At 48.9% G+C, this 25,119-nt stretch overlaps 1 protein-coding gene across 1 annotated transcript in view; it reads left to right on the forward strand.

Annotated features, from left to right (window-relative positions):
* The window catches only part of LOC134984427 (pancreatic lipase-related protein 2-like), a gene marked incomplete at its 5' end in the record, with an annotated part of 628,781 nt that overhangs the window by 127,027 nt on the left and 476,635 nt on the right, over positions 1 to 25,119 (forward strand). Inside the window, 2 exons of the mRNA XM_063950007.1 lie at positions 10,112 to 10,237; positions 12,316 to 12,456. Of these exons, the coding sequence (XP_063806077.1) occupies positions 10,112 to 10,237; positions 12,316 to 12,456 (267 nt within the window). The remainder of the gene's footprint in view (positions 1 to 10,111; positions 10,238 to 12,315; positions 12,457 to 25,119) is intronic.

The following is a 25,119-nucleotide window of genomic DNA, read 5'->3' on the forward strand; positions in this document are numbered from 1 at the left end:
CAGTATAATCAGTGCTCAGTATAATCAGTTCTCAGTATAATCAGTGATCAGTATAATCAGTGCTCAGTATAATCAGTTCTTAGTATAATCAGTGCTCAGTATAATCAGTGATCAGTATAATCAGTGCTCAGTATAATCAGTGATCAGTATAATCAGTGCTCAGTATAATCAGTGATCAGTATAATCAGTGATCAGTATAATCAGTTCTCAGTATAATCAGTGATCAGTATAATCAGTGCTCAGTATAATCAGTTCTCAGTATAATCAGTTCTCAGTATAATCAGTGCTCAGTATAATCAGTGATCAGTATAATCAGTTCTCTGTATAATCAGTGATCAGTATAATCAGTTCTCAGTATAATCAGTGCTCAGTATAATCAGTGCTCAGTATAATCAGTTCTCAGTATAATCAGTGCTCAGTATAATCAGTGATCAGTATAATCAGTGATCAGTATAATCAGTTCTCAGTATAATCAGTGCTCAGTATAATCAGTTCTCAGTATAATCAGTGATCAGTATAATCAGTTCTCAGTATAATCAGTTCTCAGTATAATCAGTGCTCAGTATAATCAGTGATCAGTATAATCAGTAATCAGTATAATCAGTTCTCAGTATAATCAGTGCTCAGTATAATCAGTTCTCAGTATAATCAGTGATCAGTATAATCAGTGCTCAGTATAATCAGTTCTCAGTATAATCAGTGATCAGTATAATCAGTTCTCAGTATAATCAGTGATCAGTATAATCAGTGCTCAGTATAATCAGTTCTCAGTATAATCAGTGATCAGTATAATCAGTGATCAGTATAATCAGTTCTCAGTATAATCAGTGATCAGTATAATCAGTGATCAGTATAATCAGTGATCAGTATAATCAGTGCTCAGTATAATCAGTGATCAGTATAATCAGTGCTCAGTATAATCAGTGATCAGTATAATCAGTTCTCAGTATAATCAGTGCTCAGTATAATCAGTTCTCTGTATAATCAGTGATCAGTATAATCAGTGATCAGTATAATCAGTGATCAGTATAATCAGTTCTCAGTATAATCAGTGATCAGTATAATCAGTGATCAGTATAATCAGTTCTCAGTATAATCAGTGCTCAGTATAATCAGTTCTCTGTATAATCAGTGATCAGTATAATCAGTGATCAGTATAATCAGTTCTCAGTATAATCAGTGCTCAGTATAATCAGTGCTCAGTATAATCAGTGATCAGTATAATCAGTTCTCAGTATAATCAGTTCTCTGTATAATCAGTGCTCAGTATAATCAGTGATCAGTATAATCAGTGATCAGTATAATCAGTGCTCAGTATAATCAGTTCTCTGTATAATCAGTGCTCAGTATAATCAGTGATCAGTATAATCAGTTCTCAGTATAATCAGTGATCAGTATAATCAGTGATCAGTATAATCAGTGCTCAGTATAATCAGTTCTCTGTATAATCAGTGCTCAGTATAATCAGTGATCAGTATAATCAGTTCTCAGTATAATCAGTGATCAGTATAATCAGTGATCAGTATAATCAGTGATCAGTATAATCAGTTCTCAGTATAATCAGTGCTCAGTATAATCAGTGATCAGTATAATCAGTGATCAGTATAATCAGTTCTCAGTATAATCAGTGATCAGTATAATCAGTGATCAGTATAATCAGTTCTCAGTATAATCAGTGATCAGTATAATCAGTGATCAGTATAATCAGTGCTCAGTATAATCAGCGATCAGTATAATCAGTGATCAGTATAATCAGTTCTCAGTATAATCAGTGATCAGTATAATCAGTGATCAGTATAATCAGTGCTCAGTATAATCAGTTCTCTGTATAATCAGTTCTCAGTATAATCAGTGCTCAGTATAATCAGTTCTCAGTATAATCAGTGATCAGTATAATCAGTGCTCAGTATAATCAGTGATCAGTATAATCAGTGATCAGTATAATCAGTGCTCAGTATAATCAGTTCTCTGTATAATCAGTGCTCAGTATAATCAGTGATCAGTATAATCAGTTCTCAGTATAATCAGTGATCAGTATAATCAGTGATCAGTATAATCAGTGCTCAGTATAATCAGTGATCAGTATAATCAGTGCTCAGTATAATCAGTGATCAGTATAATCAGTGCTCAGTATAATCAGTGCTCAGTATAATCAGTGATCAGTATAATCAGTGCTCAGTATAATCAGTGATCAGTATAATCAGTGCTCAGTATAATCAGTGATCAGTATAATCAGTTCTCAGTATAATCAGTGATCAGTATAATCAGTGATCAGTATAATCAGTGATCAGTATAATCAGTGATCAGTATAATCAGTGCTCAGTATAATCAGTTCTCAGTATAATAAGTGCTCAGTATAATAAGTGCTCAGTATAATCAGTGATCAGTATAATCAGTTCTCAGTATAATCAGTGATCAGTATAATCAGTGCTCAGTATAATCAGTGCTCAGTATAATCAGTGATCAGTATAATCAGTGCTCAGTATAATCAGTGCTCAGTATAATCAGTGATCAGTATAATCAGTGCTCAGTATAATCAGTTCTCAGTATAATCAGTGATCAGTATAATCAGTGCTCAGTATAATCAGTGATCAGTATAATCAGTGCTCAGTATAATCAGTTCTCAGTATAATCAGTGATCAGTATAATCAGTGATCAGTATAATCAGTGCTCAGTATAATCAGTGATCAGTATAATCAGTGCTCAGTATAATCAGTGATCAGTATAATCAGTGCTCAGTATAATCAGTTCTCAGTATAATCAGTTCTCAGTATAATCAGTGATCAGTATAATCAGTGATCAGTATAATCAGTGCTCAGTATAATCAGTTCTCAGTATAATCAGTGCTCAGTATAATCAGTGCTCAGTATAATCAGTGCTCAGTATAATCAGTTCTCAGTATAATAAGTGATCAGTATAATCAGTTCTCAGTATAATCAGTGCTCAGTATAATCAGTTCTCAGTATAATCAGTGATCAGTATAATCAGTGCTCAGTATAATCAGTGATCAGTATAATCAGTGATCAGTATAATCAGTGCTCAGTATAATCAGTTCTCAGTATAATCAGTTCTCAGTATAATCAGTGCTCAGTATAATCAGTGCTCAGTATAATCAGTGCTCAGTATAATCAGTTCTCAGTATAATCAGTGATCAGTATAATCAGTGCTCAGTATAATCAGTTCTCAGTATAATCAGTTCTCAGTATAATCAGTTCTCAGTATAATCAGTGCTCAGTATAATCAGTTCTCAGTATAATCAGTGCTCAGTATAATCAGTGCTCAGTATAATCAGTTCTCAGTATAATCAGTTCTCAGTATAATCAGTGATCAGTATAATCAGTGCTCAGTATAATCAGTTCTCAGTATAATCAGTGATCAGTATAATCAGTTCTCAGTATAATCAGTGATCAGTATAATCAGTGCTCAGTATAATCAGTGCTCAGTATAATCAGTGCTCAGTATAATCAGTTCTCAGTATAATCAGTGATCAGTATAATCAGTTCTCAGTATAATCAGTGCTCAGAATAATCAGTTCTCAGTATAATCAGTTCTCAGTATAATCAGTGATCAGTATAATCAGTGCTCAGTATAATCAGTGATCAGTATAATCAGTGATCAGTATAATCAGTTCTCAGTATAATCAGTGCTCAGTATAATCAGTGCTCAGTATAATCAGTTCTCAGTATAATCAGTGCTCAGTATAATCAGTGATCAGTATAATCAGTGATCAGTATAATCAGTGATCAGTATAATCAGTTCTCAGTATAATCAGTGCGCTGTTAGACGTGCGCCCGTTTTCCGCCATTAGTGCATTGGGATTTAGACAATTGATGAAGTTATTGTGTCCCCGGTACAAAATCCCATCTAGATTCCACTTCACTAGGCAGGCGATAGCGAGATTTTACCAATTAATATCAGTGATTTATAATTACTTATTAATTACAGTGATCTTGCAAAATTATTCCAGTGATTTTGTCATTTTCTTCCAGTGATTTGGACCAATAATACCATTGTTTAGAATGTATAATTCCTGTGATATTGAGGTGTTTATGTCACTTAGTTTAGCCGTCCAGCGACCTTGTTGCACCTCTTTTTCTCTTTTCTTTGCATCATGTGCTGTTTGGGGCCAATTTTTTTAAGTGCCATCCTGTCTGACACTGCAGTGCCACTCCTAGATGGGCCAGGTGTTTGTGTCGGCCACTTGTGTCGCTTAGTTTAGCCATCCAGTGACCTCGGTGCAAATTTTAGGACTAAAAATAATATTGTGAGGTGTGAGGTGTTTAGAATAGACTGGAAATGAGTGGAAATTGTGGTTATTGAGGTTAATAATACTATAGGATCAAAATGACCCCAAAATTCTATGATTTAAGCTGTTTTTGAGGTTTTTTTTTTTTTAAAAACCCAAATCCAAAACACACCCGAATCCGACAAAAAATTTTCAGGGAGGTTTTGCCAAAACTTGTCCGAATCCAAAACACAGCTGCGGAACCGAATCCAAAACCAAAACACAATACCCGAAAAATTTCCGGTGCACATCTCTAATTTTGATGAACATCATCTTCTCCACATTTTCTGGAAGTAACCTCGTACGCCGATTGCTGACAAGGTGAGCGGCGGCACTAAACACTCTTTCGGAGTACACACTTGTGGGAGGGCAACTTAGGTAGAATAAAGCCAGTTTGTGCAAGGGCCTCCAAATTGCCTCTTTTTCCTGCCAGTATAAGTACGGACTGTCTGACGTGCCTACTTGGATGCGGTCACTCATATAATCCTCCACCATTCTATCAATGTTGAGAGAATCATATGCAGTGACAGTAGACGACATGTCCGTAATCGTTGTCAGGTCCTTCAGTCCGGAGCAGATGACAGCACTCGCTCCTGACTGCCCTGCATCACTGCCAGCGGGTGGTTTTGGAAATCTGATCCTTTTCCTGGCAGCTCCAGTGGCGGGAGAATGTGAAGGAGGAGATGTTGGCGGGTCACGTTCCGCTTGACTTGACAAGTGTCTCACCAGCAGGTCTTTGAACATGGGGACAAAAAAACGAAAGAACAGAATTGTCTTTTTGTTGGCGCACTTAGAAAGGAGATTATTGTATTATTGTATTATTAATTTTAATAAGACTTAACCTTTATTATATTAGTTAAAATTTTTCCTGTTTGGTGAAATATAAACATACATACGTGAAAAAAATTAATAAAAAGTGATAATAAAATTGGCTTTCAGGCTCACTGTATTGTTATTTCTGTATTCCTAAACTGTGTGTGTAGTCTCTAAATCTTTAACAAATTCTATACAGGAGGTCTATGATCATCTATACAATCCTATTAAATGTCCCAAGTGGGCACAATGTCATCTTATATTATCACATAGGTGAATTGATTGAAAAAAGGAAGGACAAGGAATATTGTTATTATATCCCACACAAATATATATATATATATATATATATATATATATATATATATATATATATATATATGATAATTGAATAAGAATAGTGTGTGCATGGAAATAGGATAAGAACAGGAGTAGATAGTAGGAAGCGGAGATCCTCCAATTCAGTTGAAGGGAAATATAGTAATTAGCAATAGTAAGAAATGTCAGTAATGTGAAGCCAAGACACAAGGAGAGTACAGGGTTAGATGTTACTCGGATAGTGAATTGTACAGCTGACTCAGCATAGAAAGCCAATTTTATTATCACTTTTTATTAATTTTTTCACATATGTATGTTTATATTTCACCAAACAGGAAAAATTTTAACTAATATAATAAAGGTTAAGTCTTATTAAAATTAATAATACAATAATACAATAATCTCCTTTCTAAGTGCGCCAACAAAAAGACAATTCTGTTCTTTCGTTTTTTTGTCTTCTATCTTCGTTGTCTTAGGCAGCACCCCCACTTTGTGGATCCTATTACAGATGACATGAACAATCGGGGACCTATTCAATAATAAAACTTGTGCAGAAATATTCCCATTCCCCTTTTCCCTTGTATATAAACGGTCTTTGAACATGTGCAGACTTGTGTCTGCCGCAAAGAGAGATACAACGTAGGCTTTAAACCTAGGATTGAGCACGGTGGCCAAAATGTAGTGCTCTGATTTCAACAGACTGACCACCCGTGAATCCTTGTTAAGCGAATGAAGGGCTCCATCCACAAGTCCCACATGCCTAGAGGAATCGCTCTGTTTTAGCTCCTCCTTCAATCTCTCCAGCTGCTTCTGCAAAAGCCTGATGAGGGGAATGACCTGACTCAGGCTGGCAGTGTCTGAACTGACTTCACGTGTGGCAAGTTCAAAGGGTTGCAGAACCTTGCACAACGTTGAAATCATTCTCCACTGCGCTTGAGTCAGGTGCATTCCCCCTCCTTTGCCTATATCGTGGGCAGATGTATAGGCTTGAATGGCCTTTTGCTGCTCCTCCATCCCCTGAAGCATATAGAGGGTTGAATTCCACCTCGTTACCACCTCTTGCTTCAGATGATGGCGGGGCAGGTTCAGGAGTGTTTGCTGGCGCTCCAGTCTTCGGCACACGGTGGCTGAATGCCGAAAGTGGCCCGCAATTCTTTGGGCCACCGACAGCATCTCTTGCACGCCCCTGACGTTTAAAAAAAAATCCTGCACCACCAAATTCATTGTATGTGCAAAACATGGGATGTGCTGGAATTTGCCCACATGTAATGCATGCACAATATTGGTGGCATTGTCCGATATCACAAATCCCCAGGAGAGTCCAATTGGGCTAAGCCATTCTGCGATGATCTTCCTCAGTTTCCGTAAGAGGTTGTCAGCTGTGTGCCTCCTCTGGAAAGCGGTGATACAAAGCGTAGCTTGCCTAGGAACGAGTTGGCGTTTGCGAGATGCTGCTACTGGTGCTGCCGCTCCTGTTCTTGCTGCGGGAGGCAATACATCTACCCAGTGGGCTGTCACAGTCATATAGTCCTGAGTCTGCCCTGCTCCACTTGTCCACATGTCCGTGGTTAAGTGGACATTGGGTACAACTGCATTTTTTAGGACACTAGTGACTCTTTTTCTGACGTCTGTGTACATTCTCGGTATCGCCTGCCTAGAGAAATGGAACCTAGATGGCATTTGGTACCATGGACACACTGCCTCAAGAAATTCTCTATGTCCCTGTGAACTAACGGCGGATACCGGACGCACGTCTAACACCAACACAGCTGCCAAGACTTGAGTAGTCCGCTTTGCAACAGGATGACTGCTGTGATATTTCATCTTCTTCGCAAAGGACTGTTGGACAGTCAATTGCTTACTGGAAGTAGTACAAGTGGTCTTCCGACTTCCCCTCTGAGATGACCATCAACTCCCAGCAGCAACAACAGCAGCGCCAGCAGCAGTAGGCGTTACACTCAAGGATGCATCGGAGGAATCCCAGGCAGGAGAGGACTCGTCAGACTTGCCAGTGACATGACCTGCAGGACTATTGGCTTTCCTGGGTAAGGAGGAAATTGACACTGAGGTAGTTGGTGGTGTGGTTTGCAGGAGCTTGGTTACAAGAGGAAGGGATTTAGTTGTGAGTGGACTGCTTCCGCTGTCACCCAAAGTTTTTGAACTTGTCACTGACTTATGATGAATGCGCTGCAGGTGACGTATAAGGGAGGATGTTCCGAGGTGGTTAACGTCCTTACCCCTACTTATTACAGCTTGACAAAGGCAACACACGGCTTGACACCTGTTGTCCGCATTTCTGTTATAATAATTCCACACCAAAGAGGTGATTTTTTGGGTATTTTGACCAGGCATGTCAATGGCCATATTCGTCCCACGGACAACAGGTGTCTCCCCGGGTGCCTGACTTAAACAAACCACCTCACCATCAGAATCCACCTTGTCAATTTCCTCCTCAGCGCCAGCAACACCCATATCCTCATCCTGGTGTACTTCAACAGTGACCTCTTCAATTGGACTATCAGGAACTGGACTGCGGGTGCACCTTCCAGCACTTGCAGGGGGCGTGCAAATGGTGGAAGGTGCCACCTCTTCCTGTCCAGTGTTGGGAAGGTCAGGCATCGCAACCGACACAATTGGACTCTCCTTGGGGATTTGTGATTTAGAAGAACGCACAGTTCTTTGCTGTGCTTTTGCCGCAAGTCTTTTCATTTTTCTAGCGAGAGGATGAGTGCTTCCATCCTCATGTGAAGCTGAACCACTAGCCATGAACATACTTGAAGTAACACGGAGCTGCAAGATACAGCAATGGCCTACTGTACTGTACTACTATATACTGGTGATCACCAAAATGCTGCACTGTACTCCTATATATACTGCTCACAAAAATGCAGCACAGATATTGGCTATTGCGAGGGGACGCGGTGCACTAATTGGGGTTCCCAGTCACTTTACGTAGAGAACACAAAAAAAGTTTCAAAAAAACTCATGTCGACCTTTTCATGTGCCGACCATTTGTCCATGTTGACCATGCCAATGTCGACCAATAGTGGTCGACCTAATGACTGTCGATCATAACATGGTCGACCATCCAAACAGATACTGCTTACAGTGCATTAGGGAATAAAGGTTTCCTTCGGCGTCACTTGTGGAGTCGGTGGCAGAAGATCTTATATTGAGTGCTTTGTTGTCCTGTAGGCCTGGTCATAAAATATTATAAGATATATTCGTCTGTAACAAACGTGAACCTACGCAGGGAAATGGCCGACTGACAGGCGCAGCGCACGCTCCTCCTTCCCTCCCAATATGACGGTGATCTTGATGTGACGCTCTCTGATCCCTGGTGCCCAAGAACAGCTGCAAGGACAGAGGAAATGGGGGGTGAATATAAAGAGGAAGGGGGAGGAGCTGAGAGAACTCATCAGCTGCACTGCTAGGTATGAGGGGGAGGAGCTGAGTGTGGCCCCTCCCCCATCAGAAGGGCATTCAGCAGCACAACATCTGGGAGGAGATGATCCCCTCCTCACCCGCCACCAGTAAGCCTGTCAGGTGGATGCACTGCCCCTCCTCCCTCTCCGGCAGGGACCTGATTATGCATTATTATGAGCCAGGGCACTGACAAGGTGCAAAGCGCCGGCATACAATGAGTCATACAATGCCGGCAGCTGTGGGCCCCATCACCGCTTACATCGGCACTAGTTCCGCCACTGCCTCTGTTATATGCCTCATTGCCTAGCTGTGGCCGATTCTAGCATAGACTGCATCATGAAGCCCCGCCACCGGCCACTTTACTAGGGATTCAGGAGAGCGCGACAGACATCCTGGCAGGGTGAGCGGGTTTCCTGCAGGAACCATGGGGTATATTTACCAAGGTCCCGATTTAATTTGAGTTTGTATTTTTCTTCTAAGTGTGATCACAGGAATTTACTAGACACAAATCCCGCCAGTGTTGGGGCTATTTGTATTGTTTTTACCGACAGAGTTCACAACAACAAATGAATAGACCATCGGTCCAACATGGCTGTTATTTGATACAACTCGGTAATTTACTAAGAATTCGTATTCTCAATCATTGCAGACAATAGCCAAACACTGATAGGAAAGCATAGACTTTGTAAAATAAATGAGCTTTCAAATAGACCTTCTCTTTGCTGGCGTGTTCGGATAGTAATAGTTTTAAAATAAGGGGGACCCCATATCTTTTGTCCACCGTATTTTTGGAACGAGGGCCGACCAAAGACACCGGTGCTGGTTGTCTAAATACGGGGGACCCCAGTCATTTTTCCCCAGTATTTAAACAACCAGGACCGGCTCAAAGAGCCCGACGCTGGTTATACTTAGGAGGGGGGACCCAACGCAATTTTTAACACTTTTTATATGGTACACAATGAAGCCCTGCACGGATCTCACTGATGCGGCCAGACTTCATTGTGTTATGTCCGGCAGTGTTTTACTCATCACTCCCGTAAAACACTGCCTGACAAGACGAATCACATCGACATCGGAAAATACGAAAAACCAAAACTCGGCAGCTTAGTAAATTCCTGAAAATTATTTCAAAAAGTTGCAGAAAAATACGGCCGATAAAATTTGAGTTCAAATTCCCACCAATTTGTCAGAAACAGGAATCTTAGTAAATATACCCCCATCTGTCTATCCTGTCATTGTATCTCGCTAACCTGAAACCTCTTTCTCTAGGAAATCTCTGCGAAGAATATTTCACACGTTAAAGCTTCATTATTCCAGACGGCTAGAAGGACATGTTTCATAATACACGGGCTGGGCGACAGTGCGGAGAATAACTGGGTGCCGCTCTTGTGCCGGGTAACTTTCTATATTCCAGAATGCTGATATCTGCTCATTCTTCTTCTATATTCATTGTTTCCTGTGTTCTCACACCGGTCATTACATCATTAGTTATATGGCACCAGATCCCACAGAGCCATGCAGGCAACATTCCAGAGTATACTAAATAAAATATAATTACAGATTGGGCAAAAACAGCGTAAAAGTGTAAATATAACAGCTTGAGAATTGCAGCACCAGCAGATCCCTGGGAGTGTAGACAGTGTTTTAAAGGGGCAATCATTTTAGAAACAAAAACCTGGTTTTGCTTTTTAAATGATTGCCCCTTTAAAACATTGGCCATTCTCAGGCTATTCAATTTCTCCTAAACTACACACAAGCACAAGAAATGCCCGGGAACAATTGGCGTACATAAGAACCTATATTTGTGTCATATACCCACAACTATCACGTATCACCCCAATGTACAGTACCATGGGGGGCTGACGTCTGTAGCATAGTTGCCTACCCTCCCTCATTCTGCAGGAGACTCCCTGAAATAGTAGTAATCTCCCTCACTCCCTGAACGGTCCTTCAATCTCCCTGAAAAACAAAGAAATCAGAGATACATACATTTAAATGGCATCATCAGCGCCATTTCCCTGCATTGGTTATAAGACACAATGATCCCTATGGCTACATGCATTGTAAATAAGGTTTCTTGTGGCCACTTACAGTATATGGAACCTCTTGTAAAACACAAACACATCCTGCAAAATATAAGAGTCTTATCTTCAACAAGTAGATCTTAATAACTTTGGGGTCATTTACATTTGGATGTAAGTTATTTTCATGACACGCCTCTCCGATGTAGCAGTATACGCCCGCGCTGATAGGTGTTACCCTCACATCTCCCTGAAATGCTTTTTCAAAAGTAGGCAAGTATGGTCTGTAGCTGTCCCTCCATTCCCAACAGCAGCTGCACCCCATAGATTTCTAGAGAGATTTACCAAGCTGTGAAATACAAAGCATTCCGGACTCTGACCCTGCAGCTAACGCCTTGTGAAGATTCTTTAGACACTGTAGTCTATTGGCTAGATCTCCATAACCCTCCCCGGCAATGTATACAGAGGCGTGGTCGGTGGACTGCTCGTGGGTAGGAGAGAAGTGAGGACGCCACTCCCAGAACATAGCAGAAAAGGCTCCTTCTGACATTGATACATCCCGGTGGTATTTCATTTCTAAGTGCCACCAATAGTGGTGAAAAGAAATTGCAATTATTGGGTCTGAAACATGATACAATACACATAGTGGGCGGGATGTACTAAGCGGGGAATGCGGTAAACTCCCTGTTTACCGCATTTTCCTGATGTACTAACCCCTGGCCGGCAGGTCTGCGCTGCGGAGGGGCTCACCAGCTTTTGCTGGCAATACCCCATAGAAGCCTATGGGCTTCTCTCCGCTGCGCTGTGTGAGGGTTTCAATCTGATCCCTCCCAGCATGCCTTGTGGCCGCCCCCGTCACCCTGCGCATGCGCAGACTGACTCCCAGGTCCGAATCCCGGAAGTCAGGCAGCCGCTGCGCAATGCGGAGGACAGCTCTTATCGGAAGAGCTGTCCTCCGCAATGCTGATCGCATATGTATATATGTGATCAGCATGGTAGCGCAGGGCGGTGATGTGCGACATTAGTACATCCGCCCAGTAAGGGATGGATCACCATACAGAAACAAACATCATAGGCCATCAGAGACATGGGGTAGAGAGGAACCTGCCCATGAGAGCTTACACTCTATTGGGAGGAGATGTGTGAGACAGCAGATACGGGCGGTGGTAATAGTGATAACAGCCGCTCTGTTATAGTCAGGTGGTGCGATCGCACAGATGCAATATATCTCAGAATACAACGTGTATCGTCTGATTACGCGTGACGCAAGCTCAGGCCCAGAGACTCCACCAGGTAGTGAGTATGACTTCATTAGGCCGAGACCACACACATCTAGAGAATAAAACAGCCCCAGGCACCGGCTAACGCTGCAGAGGCGACCATGTATTCAGGACGTGAAAGCACAATGTACGTACAGTATTAGATTCTTCTCAGAGCCAATGTCTTCTACAGGAGATTCTATGGGCAGAAGACGTGAACTGTATCGGCGTGGACTGGCATCACGGCTCCGGGAATTTGCTGATATACCCACAGGCCACAAGCAACGTCCAGGTTGTAGGAGCTGAGATTGCCGACGTGCTCAGAAGATGGCAGGTACAGCTAAGACGTGTCTTATTTCCAGTTCTCTCAGCAGGAATGACGGATGTGAGGAGCGATTGTCCATTTATGCTGCAATAATAATAATCTATTTAGTGTTAGTGAATCAGGGCCGACTCAGACCTGATTGATGTTGCATGAATTTGCGCAGCGGACGATTATTGAATGACTGTGTATGCGTTTGAACCGCAATGCATCGTCACGCAACAGGATGGTGCGAAAATCTCGATCGCTAGGTGCACGCAGGGTGATTGACAGGAAGCGGACGTTTGTGGGTGATAACTGGCCATTTTCCGGGAGTGTCGGGGAGAACGCAGGCGTTCCTGAGCGTTGTCAGGGTGGGTGTGTGACTTCCGCTCAGCCACGATCAGCCTGATTCTATCACACTGCAGAGTAAGTCCTGGGCGTAGACTGGAAACATCATTCCAGGGTGAGGGTGATGTGAACGGATTTGCAGATGTCCACTGTCTGGAGAAGATTTCACACGGCGTACACATACATTCGCACACTTGCACGGGGCGGGTTTTCACTCTCCCTGGGCGGCGACTATCTGATCGCAGACACAGCAGAGATCAGGTATGAATTAGGCCCTAAATGTCTAAAACCAGACACCAGGTACAAACCCTACGGTCACGCAGAATGGGCGCAGGAAAGGAGACGCTGGCACCACGTTTTCTGCATGTGGAATCGCAGTCACAGGCTGAGACATGCTCTAAACATGGTTGTGACACGCCTGCATTTCTGCTGCCGCTCCCCGTCACCTCCCGGAACTCCATCCTATCTGTAAACATCAGCGCTAGTGAATTGCAGCACATGTGACCACGACGCGTGCGCACTAGGCTGACAAATCCCCAGCTCTGTAAATATCGCCCTATAGATACAATACATTTGTGGCATGGGACGTAGTTATGTGACTGGAAACCTCCCCTGCATCCCGAACACTGACAATGCCAACAGTCAGTATGCCCATAGAGTGCGAATAGAACCTGTGGCGAGCGTAGGGGCTTCATCCCCCCCCCCCCCCCGCCGGTATTCTGCGGCCGGTAACACATGCCCAGCCCTGTGACCAGTGTGACGCAGCATTCCAGATGGCGAGGAAGGTAGAATAACCATTGCCCTGGGCGCTGTGTGCAGTATTCGGAGGGGAATGCAGAGTGTATCCCAGTGACGTGCAGTGAGGTCATAGGCTGAGGAGGCACCGTCCCCCTGACTGCACGTCCCTGGTGTATCCAGCTTCAGGGTGGACACGAATCTTTTAAGCATAAACTAGTGATAAGTGGGTTTGGTTCCTGTCACTGGGGTGTACCTGTGCTGTGTTAGGGGTGCTGTTCCTGTCACTGGGGTGTACCTGTGCTGTGTTAGGGGTGCTGTTCCTGTCACTGGGGTGTACCTGTGCTGTGTTAGGGGTGCTGTTCCTGTCACTGGGGTGTACCTGTGCTGTGTTAGGGGTGCTGTTCCTGTCACTGGGGTGTACCTGTGCTGTGTTAGGGGTGCTGTTCCTGTCACTGGGGTGTACCTGTGCTGTGTTAGGGGTGCTGTTCCTGTCACTGGGGTGTACCTGTGCTGTGTTAGAGGTGCTGTTCCTGTCACTGGGGTGTATCTGTGCTGTGTTAGGGGTGCTGTTCCTGTCACTGGGGTGTACCTGTGCTGTGTTAGGGGTGCTGTTCCTGTCACTGGGGTGTACCTGTGCTGTGTTAGGGGTGCTGTTCCTGTCACTGGGGTGTACCTGTGCTGTGTTAGGGGTGCTTTTCCTGTCACTGGGGTGTACCTGTGCTGTGTTAGGGGTGCTGTTCCTGTCACTGGGGTGTACCTGTGCTGTGTTAGGGGTGCTGTTCCTGTCACTGGGGTGTACCTGTGCTGTGTTAGGGGTGCTGTTTCTGTCACTGAGGTGTACCTGTGCTGTGTTAGCGGTGCTGTTCCTGTCACTGGGGTGTACCTGTGCTGTGTTAGGGGTGCTGTTCCTGTCACTGGGGTGTACCTGTGCTGTGTTAGGGGTGCTGTTCCTGTCACTGGGGTGTACCTGTGCTGTGTTAGGGGTGCTGTCCCGGCTGTCACTGGGGTGTACCTGTGCTGTGTTAGGGGTGCTGTTCCTGTCACTGGGGTGTATCTGTGCTGTGTTAGGGGTGCTGTTCCTGTCACTGGGGTGTACCTGTGCTGTGTTAGTGGTGGTGTTCCTGTCACTGGGGTGTACCTGTGCTGTGTTAGGGGTGCTGTTCCTGTCACTGGGGTGTACCTGTGCTGTGTTAGGGGTGCTGTTCCTGTCACTGGGGTGCACCTGTGCTGTGTTAGGGGTGCTGTTCCTGTCACTGGGGTGTACCTGTGCTGTGTTAGGGGTGCTGTTCCTGTCACTGGGGTGTACCTGTGCTGTGTTAGGGGTGCTGTTCCTGTCACTGGGGTGTACCTGTGCTGTGTTAGGGGTGCTGTTCCTGTCACTGGGGTGTACCTGTGCTGTGTTAGGGGTGCTGTTCCTGTCACTGGGGTGTACCTGTGCTGTGTTAGGGGTGCTGTTCCTGTCACTGGGGTGTACCTGTGCTGTGTTAGGGGTACTGTTCCTGTCACTGGGGTGTACCTGTGCTGTGTTAGGGGTGCTGTTCCTGTCACTGGGGTGTACCTGTGCTGTGTTAGGGGTGCTGTTCCTGTCACTGGGGTGTACCTGTGCTGTGTTAGGGGTGCTGTTCCTGTCACTGGGGTGTACCTGTGCTGTGTTAGGGGTGCTGTTCCTGTCACTGGGGTGTACCTGTGCTGTGTTAGGGGTGCTGTTCCTGTCACTGGGGTGTACCTGTGCTGTGTTAGGGGTGCTGCTCCTGTCACTGGGGTGTACCTGTGCTGTGTTAGGGGTGCTGTTCCTGTCACTGGGGTGTACATGTGCTGTGTTAGGGGTGCTGTTCCTGTCACTGGGATGTACCTGTGCTGTGTTAGGGGTGCTGTTTCTGTCACTGAGGTGTACCTGTGCTGTGTTAGCGGTGCTGTTCCTGTCACTGGGGTGTTCCTGTGCTGTGTTAGGGGTGCTGTTCCTGTCACTGGGGTGTACCTGTGCTGTGTTAGGGGTGCTGTTCCTGTCACTGGGGTGTACCTGTGCTGTGTTAGAGGTGCTGTTCCTGTCACTGGGGTGTACCTGTGCTGTGTTAGAGGTGCTGTTCCTGTCACTGGGGTGTACCTGTGCTGTGTTAGGGGTGCTGTTCCTGTCACTGGGGTGTACCTGTGCTGTGTTAGGGGTGCTGTTCCTGTCACTGGGGTATACCTGTGCTGTGTTAGGGGTGCTGTTCCTGTCACTGGGGTGTACCTGTGCTGTGTTAGAGGTGCTGTTCCTGTCACTGGGGTGTACCTGTGCTGTGTTAGAGGTGCTGTTCCTGTCACTGGGGTGTACCTGTGCTGTGTTAGGGGTGCTGTTCCTGTCACTGGGGTGTACCTGTGCTGTGTTAGGGGTGCTGTTCCTGTCACTGGGGTGTACCTGTGCTGTGTTAGGGGTGCTGTTCCTGTCACTGGGGTGTTCCTGTGCTGTGTTAGGGGTGCTGTTCCTGTCACTGGGGTGTACCTGTGCTGTGTTAGGGGTGCTGTCCCGGCTGTCACTGGGGTGTACCTGTGCTGTGTTAGGGGTGCTGTTCCTGTCACTGGGGTGTATCTGTGCTGTGTTAGGGGTGCTGTTCCTGTCACTGGGGTGTACCTGTGCTGTGTTAGGGGTGCTGTTCCTGTCACTGGGGTGTACCTGTGCTGTGTTAGGGGTGCTGTTCCTGTCACTGGGGTGTACCTGTGCTGTGTTAGGGATGCTGTTCCTGTCACTGGGGTGTACCTGTGCTGTGTTAGGGGTGCTGTTCCTGTCACTGGGGTGTACCTGTGCTGTGTTAGGGGTGCTGTTCCTGTCACTGGGGTGTACCTGTGCTGTGTTAGGGGTGCTGTTCCTGTCACTGGGGTGCACCTGTGCTGTGTTAGGGGTGCTGTTCCTGTCACTGGGGTGTACCTGTGCTGTGTTAGGGGTGCTGTTCCTGTCACTGGGGTGTACCTGTGCTGTGTTAGGGGTGCTGTTCCTGTCACTGGGGTGTACCTGTGCTGTGTTAGGGGTGCTGTTCCTGTCACTGGGGTGTACCTGTGCTGTGTTAGGGGTGCTGTTCCTGTCACTGGGGTGTACCTGTGCTGTGTTAGGGGTGCTGTTCCTGTCACTGGGGTGTACCTGTGCTGTGTTAGAGGTGCTGTTCCTGTCACTGGGGTGTACCTGTGCTGTGTTAGGGGTGCTGTTCCTGTCACTGGGGTGTACCTGTGCTGTGTTAGGGGTGCTGTTCCTGTCACTGGGGTGTACCTGTGCTGTGTTAGGGGTGCTGTTCCTGTCACTGGGGTGTACCTGTGCTGTGTTAGGGGTGCTGTTCCTGTCACTGGGGTGTACCTGTGCTGTGTTAGGGGTGCTGTTCCTGTCACTGGGGTGTACCTGTGCTGTGTTAGAGGTGCTGTTCCTGTCACTGGGGTGTATCTGTGCTGTGTTAGGGGTGCTGTTCCTGTCACTGGGGTGTACCTGTGCTGTGTTAGGGGTGCTGTTCCTGTCACTGGGGTGTACCTGTGCTGTGTTAGGGGTGCTGTTCCTGTCACTGGGGTGTACCTGTGCTGTGTTAGGGGTGCTGTTCCTGTCACTGGGGTGTACCTGTGCTGTGTTAGGGGTGCTGTTCCTGTCACTGGGGTGTACCTGTGCTGTGTTAGGGGTGCTGTTCCTGTCACTGGGGTGTACCTGTGCTGTGTTAGGGGTGCTGTTTCTGTCACTGAGGTGTACCTGTGCTGTGTTAGCGGTGCTGTTCCTGTCACTGGGGTGTACCTGTGCTGTGTTAGGGGTGCTGTTCCTGTCACTGGGGTGTACCTGTGCTGTGTTAGGGGTGCTGTTCCTGTCACTGGGGTGTACCTGTGCTGTGTTAGGGGTGCTGTCCCGGCTGTCACTGGGGTGTACCTGTGCTGTGTTAGGGGTGCTGTTCCTGTCACTGGGGTGTATCTGTGCTGTGTTAGGGGTGCTGTTCCTGTCACTGGGGTGTACCTGTGCTGTGTTAGTGGTGGTGTTCCTGTCACTGGGGTGTACCTGTGCTGTGTTAGGGGTGCTGTTCCTGTCACTGGGGTGTACCTGTGCTGTGTTAGGGGTGCTGTTCCTGTCACTGGGGTGCACCTGTGCTGTGTTAGGGGTGCTGTTCCTGTCACTGGGGTGTACCTGTGCTGTGTTAGGGGTGCTGTTCCTGTCACTGGGGTGTACCTGTGCTGTGTTAGGGGTGCTGTTCCTGTCACTGGGGTGTACCTGTGCTGTGTTAGGGGTGCTGTTCCTGTCACTGGGGTGTACCTGTGCTGTGTTAGGGGTGCTGTTCCTGTCACTGGGGTGTACCTGTGCTGTGTTAGGGGTGCTGTTCCTGTCACTGGGGTGTACCTGTGCTGTGTTAGGGGTACTGTTCCTGTCACTGGGGTGTACCTGTGCTGTGTTAGGGGTGCTGTTCCTGTCACTGGGGTGTACCTGTGCTGTGTTAGGGGTGCTGTTCCTGTCACTGGGGTGTACCTGTGCTGTGTTAGGGGTGCTGTTCCTGTCACTGGGGTGTACCTGTGCTGTGTTAGGGGTGCTGTTCCTGTCACTGGGGTGTACCTGTGCTGTGTTAGGGGTGCTGTTCCTGTCACTGGGGTGTACCTGTGCTGTGTTAGGGGTGCTGCTCCTGTCACTGGGGTGTACCTGTGCTGTGTTAGGGGTGCTGTTCCTGTCACTGGGGTGTACATGTGCTGTGTTAGGGGTGCTGTTCCTGTCACTGGGATGTACCTGTGCTGTGTTAGGGGTGCTGTTTCTGTCACTGAGGTGTACCTGTGCTGTGTTAGCGGTGCTGTTCCTGTCACTGGGGTGTTCCTGTGCTGTGTTAGGGGTGCTGTTCCTGTCACTGGGGTGTACCTGTGCTGTGTTAGGGGTGCTGTTCCTGTCACTGGGGTGTACCTGTGCTGTGTTAGAGGTGCTGTTCCTGTCACTGGGGTGTACCTGTGCTGTGTTAGAGGTGCTGTTCCTGTCACTGGGGTGTACCTGTGCTGTGTTAGGGGTGCTGTTCCTGTCACTGGGGTGTACCTGTGCTGTGTTAGGGGTGCTGTTCCTGTCACTGGGGTATACCTGTGCTGTGTTAGGGGTGCTGTTCCTGTCACTGGGGTGTACCTGTGCTGTGTTAGAGGTGCTGTTCCTGTCACTGGGGTGTACCTGTGCTGTGTTAGAGGTGCTGTTCCTGTCACTGGGGTGTACCTGTGCTGTGTTAGGGGTGCTGTTCCTGTCACTGGGGTGTACCTGTGCTGTGTTAGGGGTGCTGTTCCTGTCACTGGGGTGTACCTGTGCTGTGTTAGGGGTGCTGTTCCTGTCACTGGGGTGTTCCTGTGCTGTGTTAGGGGTGCTGTTCCTGTCACTGGGGTGTACCTGTGCTGTGTTAGGGGTGCTGTCCCGGCTGTCACTGGGGTGTACCTGTGCTGTGTTAGGGGTGCTGTTCCTGTCACTGGGGTGTATCTGTGCTGTGTTAGGGGTGCTGTTCCTGTCACTGGGGTGTACCTGTGCTGTGTTAGGGGTGCTGTTCCTGTCACTGGGGTGTACCTGTGCTGTGTTAGGGGTGCTGTTCCTGTCACTGGGGTGTACCTGTGCTGTGTTAGGGATGCTGTTCCTGTCACTGGGGTGTACCTGTGCTGTGTTAGGGGTGCTGTTCCTGTCACTGGGGTGTACCTGTGCTGTGTTAGGGGTGCTGTTCCTGTCACTGGGGTGTACCTGTGCTGTGTTAGGGGTGCTGTTCCTGTCACTGGGGTGTACCTGTGCTGTGTTAGGGTGCTGTTCCTGTCACTGGGGTGTACCTGTGCTGTGTTAGGGGTGCTGTTCCTGTCACTGGGGTGTACCTGTGCTGTGTTAGGGGTGCTGTTCCTGTCACTGGGGTGTACCTGTGCTGTGTTAGGGTGCTGTTCCTGTCACTGGGGCGTACCTGTGCTGTGTTAGGGTGCTGTTCCTGTCACTGGGGTGTACCTGTGCTGTGTTAGGGGTGCTGTTCCTGTCACTGGGGTGTACCTGTGCTGTGTTAGGGGTGCTGTTCCTGTCACTGGGGTGTATCTGTGCTGTGTTAGGGGTGCTGTTCCTGTCACTGGGTGTACCTGTGCTGTGTTAGGGGTGCTGTTCCTGTCACTGGGGTGTACCTGTGCTGTGTTAGGGGTGCTGTTCCTGTCACTGGGGTGTACCTGTGCTGTGTTAGGGGTGCTGTTCCTGTCACTGGGGTGTACCTGTGCTGTGTTAGTGGTGGTGTTCCTGTCACTGGGGTGTACCTGTGCTGTGTTAGGGTTGCTGTTCCTGTCACTGGGGTGTACCTGTGCTGTGTTAGGGGTGCTGTTCCTGTCACTGGGATGTACCTGTGCTGTGTTAGGGGTGCTGTTCCTGTCACTGAGGTGTACCTGTGCTGTGTTAGGGGTGCTGTTCCTGTCACTGGGGTGTACCTGTGCTGTGTTAGGGGTGCTGTTCCTGTCACTGGGGTGTACCTGTGCTGTGTTAGGGGTGCTGTTCCTGTCACTGGGGTGTACCTGTGCTGTGTTAGGGGTGCTGTTCCTGTCACTGGGGTGTACCTGTCCTGTGTTAGTGGTGGTGTTCCTGTCACTGGGGTGTACCTGTGCTGTGTTAGGGATGCTGTTCCTGTCACTGGGGTGTACCTGTGCTGTGTTAGGGGTGCTGTTCCTGTCACTGGGGTGTACCTGTGCTGTGTTAGGGGTGCTGTTCCTGTCACTGGGGTGTACCTGTGCTGTGTTAGGGGTGCTGTTCCTGTCACTGGGGTGTACCTGTGCTGTGTTAGTGGTGCTGTTCCTGTCACTGGGGTGTACCTGTGCTGTGTTAGGGGGTGCTGTTCCTGTCACTGGGGTGTATCTGTGCTGTGTTAAGGGTGCTGTTCCTGTCACTGGGGTGTACCTGTGCTGTGTTAGGGGTGCTGTTCCTGTCACTGGGGTGTACCTGTGCTGTGTTAGGGGTGCTGTTCCTGTCACTGGGGTGTACCTGTGCTGTGTTAGTGGTGGTGTTCCTGTCACTGGGGTGTACCTGTGCTGTGTTAGGGGTGCTGTTCCTGTCACTGGGGTGTACCTGTGCTGTGTTAGGGGTGCTGTTCCTGTCACTGGGGTGTACCTGTGCTGTGTTAGGGGTGCTGTTCCTGTCACTGGGGTGTACCTGTGCTGTGTTAGGGGTGCTGTTCCTGTCACTGGGGTGTACCTGTGCTGTGTTTGGGGTGCTGTTCCTGTCACTGGGGTGTATCTGTGCTGTGTTAAGGGTGCTGTTCCTGTCACTGGGGTGTACCTGTGCTGTGTTAGGGGTGCTGTTCCTGTCACTGGGGTGTACCTGTGCTGTGTTAGTGGTGGTGTTCCTGTCACTGGGGTGTACCTGTGCTGTGTTAGGGGTGCTGTTCCTGTCACTGGGGTGTACCTGTGCTGTGTTAGGGGTGCTGTTCCTGTCACTGGGGTGTTCCTGTGCTGTGTTAGGGGTGCTGTCCCGGCTGTCACTGGGGTGTACCTGTGCTGTGTTAGTGGTGCTGTTCCTGTCACTGGGGTGTACCTGTGCTGTGTTAAGGGTGCTGTTCCTGTCACTGGGGTGTACCTGTGCTGTGTTAGGGGTGCTGTTCCTGTCACTGGGGTGTACCTGTGCTGTGTTAGGGGTGCTGTTCCTGTCACTGGGGTGTACCTGTGCTGTGTTAGGGGTGCTGTTCCTGTCACTGGGGTGTACCTGTGCTGTGTTAGTGGTGGTGTTCCTGTCACTGGGGTGTACCTGTGCTGTGTTAGGGGTGCTGTTCCTGTCACTGGGGTGTACCTGTGCTGTGTTAGGGGTGCTGTTCCTGTCACTGGGGTGTACCTGTGCTGTGTTAGGGGTGCTGTTCCTGTCACTGGGGTGTACCTGTGCTGTGTTAGGGGTGCTGTTCCTGTCACTGGGGTGTACCTGTGCTGTGTTTGGGGTGCTGTTCCTGTCACTGGGGTGTATCTGTGCTGTGTTAAGGGTGCTGTTCCTGTCACTGGGGTGTACCTGTGCTGTGTTAGGGGTGCTGTTCCTGTCACTGGGGTGTACCTGTGCTGTGTTAGTGGTGGTGTTCCTGTCACTGGGGTGTACCTGTGCTGTGTTAGGGGTGCTGTTCCTGTCACTGGGGTGTACCTGTGCTGTGTTAGGGGTGCTGTTCCTGTCACTGGGGTGTTCCTGTGCTGTGTTAGGGGTGCTGTCCCGGCTGTCACTGGGGTGTACCTGTGCTGTGTTAGTGGTGCTGTTCCTGTCACTGGGGTGTACCTGTGCTGTGTTAAGGGTGCTGTTCCTGTCACTGGGGTGTACCTGTGCTGTGTTAGGGGTGCTGTTCCTGTCACTGGGGTGTACCTGTGCTGTGTTAGGGGTGCTGTTCCTGTCACTGGGGTGTACCTGTGCTGTGTTAGGGGTGCTGTTCCTGTCACTGGGGTGTACCTGTGCTGTGTTAGGGGTGCTGTTCCTGTCACTGGGGTGTACCTGTGCTGTGTTAGGGGTGCTGTTCCTGTCACTGGGGTGTACCTATGCTGTGTTAGGGGTGCTGTTCCTGTCAATGGGGTGTACCTATGCTGTGTTAGGGGTGCTGTTCCTGTCACTGGGGTGTACCTGTGCTGTGTTAGTGGTGGTGTTCCTGTCACTGGGGTGTACCTGTGCTGTGTTAGGGGTGCTGTTCCTGTCACTGGGGTGTACCTGTGCTGTGTTAGGGGTGCTGTTCCTGTCACTGGGGTGTACCTGTGCTGTGTTAGGGGTGCTGTTCCTGTCACTGGGGTGTACCTGTGCTGTGTTAGTGGTGGTGTTCCTGTCACTGGGGTGTACCTGTGCTGTGTTAGGGGTGCTGTTCCTGTCACTGGGGTGTACCTGTGCTGTGTTAGGGGTGCTGTTCCTGTCACTGGGGTGTACCTGTGCTGTGTTAGGGGGTGCTGTTCCTGTCACTGGGGTGTATCTGTGCTGTGTTAAGGGTGCTGTTCCTGTCACTGGGGTGTACCTGTGCTGTGTTAGGGGTGCTGTTCCTGTCACTGGGGTGTACCTGTGCTGTGTTAGGGGTGCTGTTCCTGTCACTGGGGTGTACCTGTGCTGTGTTAGTGGTGGTGTTCCTGTCACTGGGGTGTACCTGTGCTGTGTTAGGGGTGCTGTTCCTGTCACTGGGGTGTACCTGTGCTGTGTTAGGGGTGCTGTTCCTGTCACTGGGGTGTACCTGTGCTGTGTTAGGGGTGCTGTTCCTGTCACTGGGGTGTACCTGTGCTGTGTTAGGGGTGCTGTTCCTGTCACTGGGGTGTACCTGTGCTGTGTTTGGGGTGCTGTTCCTGTCACTGGGGTGTATCTGTGCTGTGTTAAGGGTGCTGTTCCTGTCACTGGGGTGTACCTGTGCTGTGTTAGGGGTGCTGTTCCTGTCACTGGGGTGTACCTGTGCTGTGTTAGTGGTGGTGTTCCTGTCACTGGGGTGTACCTGTGCTGTGTTAGGGGTGCTGTTCCTGTCACTGGGGTGTACCTGTGCTGTGTTAGGGGTGCTGTTCCTGTCACTGGGGTGTTCCTGTGCTGTGTTAGGGGTGCTGTCCCGGCTGTCACTGGGGTGTACCTGTGCTGTGTTAGTGGTGCTGTTCCTGTCACTGGGGTGTACCTGTGCTGTGTTAAGGGTGCTGTTCCTGTCACTGGGGTGTACCTGTGCTGTGTTAGGGGTGCTGTTCCTGTCACTGGGGTGTACCTGTGCTGTGTTAGGGGTGCTGTTCCTGTCACTGGGGTGTACCTGTGCTGTGTTAGGGGTGCTGTTCCTGTCACTGGGGTGTACCTGTGCTGTGTTAGGGGTGCTGTTCCTGTCACTGGGGTGTACCTGTGCTGTGTTAGGGGTGCTGTTCCTGTCACTGGGGTGTACCTATGCTGTGTTAGGGGTGCTGTTCCTGTCAATGGGGTGTACCTATGCTGTGTTAGGGGTGCTGTTCCTGTCACTGGGGTGTACCTGTGCTGTGTTAGTGGTGGTGTTCCTGTCACTGGGGTGTACCTGTGCTGTGTTAGGGGTGCTGTTCCTGTCACTGGGGTGTACCTGTGCTGTGTTAGGGGTGCTGTTCCTGTCACTGGGGTGTACCTGTGCTGTGTTAGGGGTGCTGTTCCTGTCACTGGGGTGTACCTGTGCTGTGTTAGTGGTGGTGTTCCTGTCACTGGGGTGTACCTGTGCTGTGTTAGGGGTGCTGTTCCTGTCACTGGGGTGTACCTGTGCTGTGTTAGTGGTGGTGTTCCTGTCACTGGGGTGTACCTGTGCTGTGTTAGGGATGCTGTTCCTGTCACTGGGGTGTACCTGTGCTGTGTTAGGGGTGCTGTTCCTGTCACTGGGGTGTACCTGTGCTGTGTTAGGGGTGCTGTTCCTGTCACTGGGGTGTACCTGTGCTGTGTTAGTGGTGGTGTTCCTGTCACTGGGGTGTACCTGTGCTGTGTTAGGGGTGCTGTTCCTGTCACTGGGGTGTACCTGTGCTGTGTTAGGGGTGCTGTTCCTGTCACTGGGGTGTACCTGTGCTGTGTTAGGGGTGCTGTTCCTGTCACTGGGGTGTACCTGTGCTGTGTTAGTGGTGGTGTTCCTGTCACTGGGGTGTACCTGTGCTGTGTTAGGGGTGCTGTTCCTGTCACTGGGGTGTACCTGTGCTGTGTTAGTGGTGGTGTTCCTGTCACTGGGGTGTACCTGTGCTGTGTTAGGGATGCTGTTCCTGTCACTGGGGTGTACCTGTGCTGTGTTAGGGGTGCTGTTCCTGTCACTGGGGTGTACCTGTGCTGTGTTAGGGGTGCTGTTCCTGTCACTGGGGTGTACCTGTGCTGTGTTAGGGGTGCTGTTCCTGTCACTGGGGTGTACCTGTGCTGTGTTAGGGGTGCTGTTCCTGTCACTGGGGTGTACCTGTGCTGTGTTAGTGGTGGTGTTCCTGTCACTGGGGTGTACCTGTGCTGTGTTAGTGGTGGTGTTCCTGTCACTGGGGTGTACCTGTGCTGTGTTAGGGGTGCTGTTCCTGTCACTGGGGTGTACCTGTGCTGTGTTAGGGGTGCTGTTCCTGTCACTGGGGTGTTCCTGTGCTGTGTTAGGGGTGCTGTTCCTGTCACTGGGGTGTACCTGTGCTGTGTTAGGGGTGCTGTTCCTGTCACTGGGGTGTACCTGTGCTGTGTTAGGGGTGCTGTTCCTGTCACTGGGGTGTACCTGTGCTGTGTTAGGGGTGCTGTTCCTGTCACTGGGGTGTACCTGTGCTGTGTTAGGGGTGCTGTTCCTGTCACTGGGGTGTACCTGTGCTGTGTTAGGGGTGCTGTTCCTGTCACTGGGATGTACCTGTGCTGTGTTAGGGGTGCTGTTCCTGTCACTGGGGTGTACCTGTGCTGTGTTAGGGGTGCTGTTCCTGTCACTGGGGTGTACCTGTGCTGTGTTAGTGGTGGTGTTCCTGTCACTGGGGTGTACCTGTGCTGTGTTAGGGGTGCTGTTCCTGTCACTGGGGTGTACCTGTGCTGTGTTAGTGGTGGTGTTCCTGTCACTGGGGTGTACCTGTGCTGTGTTAGGGGTGCTGTTCCTGTCACTGGGGTGTACCTGTGCTGTGTTAGGGGTGCTGTTCCTGTCACTGGGGTGTACCTGTGCTGTGTTAGGGGTGGTGTTCCTGTCACTGGGGTGTACCTGTGCTGTGTTAGTGGTGGTGTTCCTGTCACTGGGG

The sequence above is a fragment of the Pseudophryne corroboree genome (assembly GCF_028390025.1).
Source record: "Pseudophryne corroboree isolate aPseCor3 chromosome 3 unlocalized genomic scaffold, aPseCor3.hap2 SUPER_3_unloc_53, whole genome shotgun sequence".
Classification (NCBI taxonomy): Eukaryota; Metazoa; Chordata; class Amphibia; order Anura; family Myobatrachidae; genus Pseudophryne; species Pseudophryne corroboree.